The 9,606-nt window shown below is 37.9% G+C and overlaps 1 protein-coding gene across 1 annotated transcript; it reads left to right on the forward strand.

Annotated features, from left to right (window-relative positions):
• Positions 1-5,236: 5,236 nt before the first annotated feature.
• COMMD3 (COMM domain containing 3) lies at positions 5,237-9,251 on the forward strand. The gene is made up of 8 exons (XM_058532561.1): positions 5,237-5,447; positions 6,775-6,886; positions 6,992-7,055; positions 7,154-7,188; positions 7,552-7,612; positions 7,705-7,761; positions 7,855-7,914; positions 8,855-9,251. The coding sequence occupies exons 1-8, from the start codon at positions 5,309-5,311 to the stop codon at positions 8,912-8,914; spliced, it is 588 nt and encodes a 195-aa protein (XP_058388544.1). The 5' UTR covers positions 5,237-5,308; the 3' UTR covers positions 8,915-9,251.
• The last annotated feature ends 355 nt before the right edge of the window (positions 9,252-9,606 follow it).

The following is a 9,606-nucleotide window of genomic DNA, read 5'->3' on the forward strand; positions in this document are numbered from 1 at the left end:
ATATTCTCTGTTGTGGTAGTCTAAATATAGGATATCTTGAAACGAGTTACATTCTGGACATGACAGATGATCTTCCAGTTCATTTTGAGCATTACTGTGGGGCTTAGTTGAATTCAGTGAAGCTAAGAGAATCTTGCTGTAATGGACTGTGTCAGAGAAAATAAACAGTAAATAAGCTTTCCGTGATATTTCTCCTGATGAAGGGAAAAATTATCCTCTCTCCCTCCCTCCTTTCTTCCCTCCTTTCCTCCCTTCCTTCTTTCCTTCTTTCTCTTTTCTCTCTCTCTCTCCTTTCTTCCTTCTTTCTTTCAAAAAGTATTCAATCTCTCTCTTTAAAAATATGCTAACAACTTAAGGACAGTCTGCATACATATGGAAGAATTAATTAGATATATTCATCAAAGTAACCTTGTTTCAACGTGTCCCAGATTCACTTTCACTGCCTTATAGCTAAACCATGGCTCGTTCTGGCTGATACCAGGTCAATGACATAGCAAATCGAAGTGATAATCTTTATAATTTAAGTAGAGAAAAAAAATCAACCTGCTGTTGAGGGAGAAACTGTGCTTATTATCTAAACTGTCTATCTGACAGAATTTATCGGATAATTGGCAGCTCCTAATTTTCATATCACTTCACTCGAAAAGTAGATATAAATTACGTGATTTAAGGAGTAAACTTGCTTTTTATAATCCATACAAAAGATAACTAAATTGTAATCATTTAAATCACTTACTGAATTTAAAGGTAAATTATTTGTTTTTATTTGTCTCTGTGGAGAAATTCTAAGGCACATAAATCAACCTGTTCTTTTCTTATTAAATGTAATATGGAGTATGATTGCTTTGCTCCACATTACCTTTAAATTAAAATTTGCCTTCATCCCTTGGCAAACTGCATTTGTTTATTTCGTTTTCGTTTTAAAAATCAATTCCTCATTTCTTCCTGGCTGAAGACTTCATAGTTTTAGTCTGTACGACTCAGATATTCCCATGTGACATTAGTCGCTTTTCTTCAAAATAAGGGATCAAACTTTCTAAAGGCAGCCCTAAAAATGAGACATGACTCCTAATATGAATAAAATCTTTTCAAAACTATAGACTGGTTAGATACAAAGATTTGATATTTAAAATTATCATTTGATTCTTATGTATATTCCTTTAATGTTACAGAGTTATCTTATTCTGACTCAAGTAGCTAACAAAATCATGGCGTGACACTCTTGATGATAGCTCCCAAATTTCACTTCAGAAATTCAAGAGTAGTCTCCTTTTCCTATTTGCAAAGTTTAACAAAATTATAGTTTCCTAACTTTAGGAACTGCTTTGAGATTTATCTTTTTAAGAAGTTCAATTTCTTAGCAGTGTGATAATGTAACCTGTTAAAACTTAGATTGAAAATATTTAATTTTGCTTATTGTTATACCACATTTTGAAGCTTATATTTGATAGTTCCCTGATACAACTATTTGAAAATGAAATTTTTAAAATGGTACTAAATGATGAAATATTACTTAAATACAAATTGTACCATTTAGTCTAAATGTTTTGAATAAAAGTTTTGAAGAAAAATTTCAAAACACTCATGCAAAACCATAAGCATAAATTTTCTAAGTGTTTTAGAGAATACTGTCTCATTGATTTTTATTCCTCTAGTTCCAGTTTCTTTAATGTAACTAGCATTTCACTTTCCCTCACGTATTAAGGCACTAACTCCAACTGAAATGAATTTGGGTTTTATCTACACGTCCACATATACAATGTAAGCTATATTACGTGAAGAGGGAAAAAAGGTTATATTTGCCTATATTAATTATTGTAGCAATGACCATTTATAAATTATTAGGGATTGGATTATATTTTTAATTTGAAAATAAAAGCTCTGTTGTCTCCTCTGAATATTCAAGTGGTCTGTTTGACAATGTATGTGACATAAGACTCAATTTCAAATCACTGAACTCTGTGATCATGAATGTGCAAAAACTTGACCATTCAAATTCCAAGTTGCAATCTATGCCTCACCAAGTTAATTAATAAAATAAAAATGTATACAGATTTTGTAAAGCTCACTGAAATAATTTTGACCTATACTCTCAAATGTCATGTATAACTAAGTATTCCTCTCAACTGTCCATTTGTGGTTAAAATAGCTTTAAACTAATAAATTCTATTTTCATTAATATTTATCTCAAAGCTTTAAGATCACTAACCATCAAAGAATCAGTAGTAGGGGGCAGAGAGAAGATGGTTTCTTGTGTATAGGTAATTTTTAATTGGTTTTAACTTTCTTCTCTTTAGAAAATGAGCAGGTATTCCATGGGCAGTGGTAAAATAAAACTCTGCTAGAACACACAGAACGTATGCCAGTGAAAACTTCTGGATTCTCATGGGCACTTAGGCATATTGGCTTTTTATCCCCCTTCCCATGGATCTTCAAGGAACTCTTTAATCTAAAAGAATACTTTCCTTCAGCTTTCTTTGCAAAATAGAAAAGTACTTAAGCAAAAGTACTTATACAATCTAAAAAAGAATACTAGAAAATATTTTACTTCATAAAACTAACAAATGTACCAAGGAGGCCTTTGGGAAAAGCTGACCACATAGATCCTGTAAATGCTCCAGCACGTTTTAATTGTACTCACAGTGCAGGGGTGAATATTAAATTGGTTTCAAAAAAAAAAATTAACTAACCAGCTCAAAGGATACAATGTATTTTAAAACACTCTAAAACATTGTTTAAAATGATACTTTCTAATTCTTTGAATAATTTCTAGATTCTCAAAAAGAAAAACAAATTATTAGCATTGTCTATCTTAACATTTTGCAGTTTAGAAGGAAAAACATATTATTAACATGAAGATGTTTGAATATCTATTTTATTTTCAACTGCACATAATTGTTATTTAAAAAGACTCTTTGAGGCCAAATTTAGTCTATTGGCTTTGAGCCTGCAGAATTTTGTAAAGTCTAGTGAAAGCTCTAATGTTTTCAGTGATCAAAGCAAAAATTGTAAAGCTATTTTTCACATTTTCAGAAACTGTTCATACATAGTTTTTCTAATAATATAAAATACATTGATTTTATTGCTACAACTATGAAAGTCTACATCTGGGTAATCATGCCTTTTAATGATCATACTTCAATGTATTTCAATGGCTTACTTGTCAAAAACACACATGTTCTGTCTACATTTAAACAAATACTTAATCCTGTGCCTCCTTCAAAGGGAGTTGAAATCAAGGTACCTACAGTAGAGAAATTCAGTTTTTCTAGTATCAGAAAACATTAAGGTTAAAATTTTTGTGTGAGCTGAAAATGGACCCATCACTTGGGCCTAATACATAAATATATTTAGGCACAAGAGGAAAAATGCCCTGTAAGAGAAAGTACTTACATATGTACAAGAGAGTAACAGGACAGCTGTTATGGAAACAATCCTTGTGAATTTCCTAACTTTTATGTCCACAAGCTCACAACCATTTAATTGTATTTACTTGCCTCTTTTAAAATAACACCTTAAAATCTACGCTCAAGCATTAATGCTCTCTTTTTCGACACTAAACTGAGTATGATTACAATTATCAACTCAAATTCTGTTAGAGTATGAACAATCAATGTTAAGCAAGGTCGTAAAATATTTGTATAATAAACAGTGAGCTTGGGTGTTGTTAATATTGTTTAACATTTACACAACTCTGCCCTGTAAAATATCCCCTATGTAAATCAGATATCTGGAAATGTTTCAACTGACATTTTACTACTGATGAGAAACAAGGAGTTTAGAAAGAAAATGAGAGATGGGAAGAAAAGATGAACATGATTAATAGGTGTTTGTTTCATAAAGACTGTAGGGAGACTCTCAAATCCTTCACTGCTCCTATATGCTCACCCAAAGTGAAGAGCTAGTTCACATGCCTTTCAAAGTTTTCAAAGGAGACCTGAGTAGTTACTCAATCTGTTACTGATGCTAAATTAATCCATTTGGGTCCTGTTGTGAAATCAGGTGCTCTCTATGTATCGGTGCAAGGTTGAATGTTGACTGTATTCATTACAAACAATAGGTTTTCAAATCAGCACCTAAATTATGCCCAGAAAAGTGTTTCATGTTGAATATTTCAAATAGTCGCTCCCAAAGACTAAAACATCCTTTTCCTTATCCCTCCCCTCCACCTAAAGAACTTGCATTTTGACTTTTTAACTTCTTTTGATCAAAAATGCATAATCTACTTTGCTTCCCGTTTTGTTTTGTTTTTTTTTAAGAATCACGCTTGTTCTGCACCTTCGTAGAAATATAAAGGGGAAGTTAAACTTTATACAATGTTTGAATCTTTAAAGTTATGAGTATCCAAAACAATAATTCACTAATAAAGCTCTTGCCATTCGTCTTTTACTAAGATAACTGTCTGATATAAATATATGAAGATTTTTTTTTGAGTAATTAAAACTGGACCCATAGATGTAGTGAGTACAGCAGCACAAAATTTGTATCAGTTTGCTTTTGAAAGGTATTTATTTGCAGCGGCATATAAAAATTTTAATTCTCTCAGGTATGTTCGTGAATAATTTATTAATCCCTCAATTGTTGAAGTGCAGTACGTACACATGCGCACTGTATGGATGTGTATATGTGTGTATATACACACCCCTCCATGCAAGAAGGAATCAATTGCCGTATTCCAGAAATGACAATGAGAAAGGAAAAATAATTACATAATTAGATGTCTACAGTTTCACTCAGTGTTGAGGGGTTAAGCTGTTGAGTAAAAAAAAAAACACCCCAAACCCAAAAAGCAACCAGTTGCCTTAAATTGGAGCGTCCCGCAGGCTTTCGCGCTGAGCGAGGAGCGGGGCAGGCGCAGTTTTCGGGGGATGTGGGGGCGGGGATCGCGACACCTTCCAGCGCCTCCCGAGGGGGTCCTTCAGGGGACGCTCCCGCGGACCCCGCAGGCGCGGGTGACAGTCCGAGGTGAGCGCCGAGCGGCCGAGAAAGCACCGAGCGCGTCCACAAAGCGCCCGGGGCCGCCCCTCTCGCGGAGGCGCGGCAGCTCTGGCGGCGGGCGCAGAAGGGAAGGCTGGACGGAAGCGGCGGCGGCGGCGGCGGCGGCGGCGGCGGCGGCGGCGGCGGGGGGCGGCGGGGGGCGGCGGGGGGCGCGGGCCGGGGCGCGGACGGAGAGGCCAGCAGGGAGGCCTCGGGCGGGGAGGCCCTCAGCCCGCGCCGCCGCCCGAGCCGCGTGCGCGCGCGGCCGCATCAGCTGAGCGCGCGGCGCGCGTCACGTGGTGCGCGTGTCGAAGGTCACGGCGCGCTCACAATGGAGCTCTCGGAGTATGTGCAGAAAGGCTTCCAGATGCTGGCCGATCCCGGCTCCTTCGACTCCAACGCCTTCACGCTTCTCCTCCGGGCGGCTTTCCAGAGCCTGCTGGACGCCCAGGCGGACGAGGCCGTGTTAGGTAAGCCGCTCGGCTCTGAGCTGGATCGGCCTGGGTGGCGGGGCGCTCGGAGAAGAGCGAGCCCGAGCAGGAGGGGAAAGCCCCGGGAAGAGGAAGTCTCCGGGCTCTGCCCTTCGCTCCGGACGGAGTGTGGGGTTGTGGCTCTGCCTGCACCCGGAGCGGACCCTGAGCATTGTTCTGTCCCCACTTGGCACCTGCACACAGCCAGCTACACGTTCCCGGCCTGATTTCCCCTCCCAGTCTCTTTGTTCCTTTGTAAAGCCCGTGTTCAAGTCTTGTTTGTGGCCTAAAATTCTAAGATTTTCAGCCTTGTCTGAGGCAAAGGCTGTTTGACACTTGGACTTCATCAGGGGGGCTCCCTGCAAGCAAAGCTTTCAGTCGTGGGCTGGCAGAAGTTTTAGAGTCTGTTTCCAAAGTGTAATTACTAAGTTAAATAGTGTTGACATTTTCCAACTTAGAGAATACCCCAAGTTCCTGTGATCACTCCCACACTCTAGTTCAATATGTTTTGCATAGGTTCCATGCCTAGAACCTTAAAATATGGTACACAATGTTTTGTTCCGCACCAGTGACCAGGAGGCGAGTCTCCTTTAAGTGGTCCGGTCAGTGATTGCGGAGTGCGGTGTCAGTATGGATTGAAGGCATATTTTAAGACAGATCGCTTTTAGATAATTTTCTTAAATATAAATATCCCAACAATTCAAATTTTTGTTTTTTTCTGTAGTTTCGTGAACTAAACACTTGTACAAAAAAAGTATGAAAGTGGAAGTTCTTTAAACGAAAATAGGAACCACCACCTGGGTTAATCTCAAAAAAAGGATGGCTGTCAAAACCTGAAAATATTTTGAAAATTGTATTTTATATTCTGAAGTCGTGACCCCCCCCATGTATTAATGTCCAAGGAGCTAGTTACCCTAAAATTAATCAATATTTGAGAGGGAAAGTTTATTCATTCTTAAATTTACACCATGTAAAGTATCTTCTTATTTTCCCCTGAATTTACTCCATCCATCGTTAGAATGACCACTGTATAGTTACTTTTTCTTTGGGACTATAATATTTTTTAAACAACAGTAAAAATGTTAAGGCAAAATAAGAGAAGGTAATTGAGACCAGGTAACAGCAGAATTATTGGTGTGTGCTCTTGATTGATTTGCCATTGACCTTGTTGCTTATCTCATTTACTTATAATTGCCAGTCCTTACAGTGGAATTCTTGTTGTTATCTTGTTAAAGGGAGTTTTTACCCAAATTAAAATATCCTTTTTAGAAATATGACTACAGAGAATTTATCATCACAGGCATCACTGGCAATTAATTTATTTTAGATCACCCAGACCTGAAACATATCGACCCAGTGGTTTTAAAACATTGTCATGCAGCAGCTGCAACTTACATACTGGAGGCAGGAAAGCAAAGAGCTGACAAATCAACTCTAAGGTACAGGATTTATGTAAATATCCATTTATTTTCAAATAGTTCCTTTATGATTCCAATTTCAGTTTTTAGAATGGAGACTAAACTTTGGCTTTTTTTTTCCTTTAGCACCTATCTAGAAGACTGTAAATTTGATAGAGAGCGAATAGAACTGTTTTGCACAGAATATCAGGTTACTTACTTAAAGTTTTTTTTTAATTAACAATTACTATTTTTCTTCTACTCTGTTTGCAAAGATGTATTTTCTTTCTTTCTTTTTTTTCCCCCCAGAATAATAAGAATTCCCTAGAAATCCTACTGGGAAGGTAGGTACTGTATAAGGTGTCAAGCTGAGCCACTTTTCAATTGCAGGTATGAATGGAAGTGCTAGCGTGAAACAAAACAGGGCAAAAAACAGGGATCTTGATGAAAAGAAAAGGGGCCAAAGGGCAAGTGAAACAATTGATGTTAAGTTAATGTTTTTAAAGGTAAAGTTTATTGAGATAATTTTTAAAATGCTCTTTTACTATTCAGAACTTGAAAATAAAGTTTAACAATGTTTTAAAATTCAGAATGGATTAAAATTGTGTATGGGAGGGAGGTGGAAGGTAGACACCATTCTTGGTAAAGATAAAAACTGAAAATTTTTCTGTAGATATTATGTACAACATTATCATTGTATCTTTCAGTATAGGCAGATCTCTCCCTCATATAACTGATGTTTCTTGGCATTTGGAATATCAGATAAAGGTAAAGTTTAACAAACTGCTCTCTAGGGGGATTTAGGGAACTTTTTAAAAAATAGAGTTAAAGACTGAAATGTATGTATTGTGTTATTTTAGACCAATCAACTTTATAAGATGTACAGACCTGCATATTTGGTGACCTTAAACGTAGAGGTATTTATATATAAGCCCTGTCTAAAAATTAAATATGTAATGAAATTTAAAATTTCCTTGATTTAAATAAACAGCATTTTTTTTCTTCCTTAGAACACTGATTCCCAATCCCACCCAGAGATTAGTTTTAGTTGCAGCATGGAACAATTACAGGTACAGTATTAGGATATGTGAATATGGCTATCTTTTTATAAAAGTTTAATTGAGAATTATGCTTATGGAAAGTTCAAAAGAAAAATAATCTAGCCATGTGTCAGTAGATAATGAAGGTTGATTAAGGATTTAATGGGAAGGGAGCTTCAAAAGCAATATTTTAATGTAGGCTTCACTTTTGAAATTAAGATTTTACTAATAGAGAATTGATCTATATTTGCTGTTCCCTCCCATTAGAAACACTTCTCAAGTGTAGTGTTGATGTAAATTCCTTCTATTTGTGATGAGTTTGATCCAATAGGACAAAGCAAAATGAAGAGCGTGTCTTTGAAAATGTCTTCTTTAGTTTCAGAAATTGAATTAAACTTTCAAAACAGGGTTTCCAAACAGTGGTTTTAAATGACTTTTTATAAAGGAGGGAGTATACATAAAATTCTGTAACTGTTTATATTGCCAATGTAAGACTGGGGACATTCCAAACTACATTGATTAATGGACATGACAACGAATTTATTTCTTACCACCTAAAAAAATGAAGATCATTACTTAAAATTTTGATGAAATTGAATTTTTCAAAAGGCATCTCCTGCAGAGTTGTTTTAATGTAACCATTAATCAAACTTTAAACTTTCAGAAAATGTGAACACAGCATAATCTTTGTTAGATAACTTGAGAAATTTAATTTGATACCCCTTGCCTGTTTAAGAGGGTTCAGTTAGAAATCATATTTCAAGTCTGAGGGCAAGTAGCCCATTTGAAGGTGAGATATTCTAGAGGAAAAGCTTCTTTTGACCAATAGTGGTTTGTCAAAGGTTAAAATCCTCGTGAATTTTAATCTTGTTTAGAAAGTGCCTCCCGACTTTTTTCTTGCATCTTTCTCAAACGGCTACTTCTTTCTTGTGTTTTATCCTAAAAACGTGGCATTATATACGTCTTTTAGGACTTAGTGGGGAAACTTAAAGATGCTTCGAAAAGCCTGGAAAGAGCAACTCAGTTGTAACTTGGGGAAGTTAACGCTCCGCCCGGGTCCAGAGGAAGACCAGGAACACCTTGCCATCGTCCGAACAATCGTTGATGCGAGCTGGATGTCCTCCTTTTCAGTAGACAGCCTTTTTCCTTTTGGACTTACGCCGCTCATCAGTTTTGACACTTTATTTTTTTACACTTGTGAAAGGGTTGAGGGAAATTCTAAGTATTTGACTCATCTTTAGTATTAACTGCACATTGATCTCATTTTGATCTTTTTCAAGTCTAACAAAAGGAAGTAGACAGTATTACACTGTGAATAAATAAGTTGTTCCCACAAAAAGAGTGGTGAGAGTGTGTTTGGATTTGAGTTTGTGTGTTAATTATTACTTTGAAGACGTAGATACAATTAGCGTTAACTTTTAACAATCGCCTTTTCTCTGGATTAAAGTTAAACACGGGGAAAGGAGGCGATCTCGGGGTTTGTGGAAGACTCCGGCTTCGGGACTTGGGGAGGGAGCGCGGTGACCCCGCGGCGGGAGCCGGCCCGTCCCGTTACCTGCGCCCGAGGGCTCGCCCGCAGCCGGACCCTCGCCGCGGGGCCCCGAGGCCCGGGCCGCCAGCCCCCGCGCCGAGCCCCTGCCCGGAGCAGCGGCTGCCCGCGCGCGCCCCGCCTCGGCCGCCGGCGGGCGGGGAAGGGGGCCCGCGCGGCCGCGGGAAGGCAGG

The sequence above is a fragment of the Diceros bicornis genome, chromosome 36 (assembly GCF_020826845.1).
Source record: "Diceros bicornis minor isolate mBicDic1 chromosome 36, mDicBic1.mat.cur, whole genome shotgun sequence".
NCBI classification, from domain to species: domain Eukaryota; kingdom Metazoa; phylum Chordata; class Mammalia; order Perissodactyla; family Rhinocerotidae; genus Diceros; species Diceros bicornis.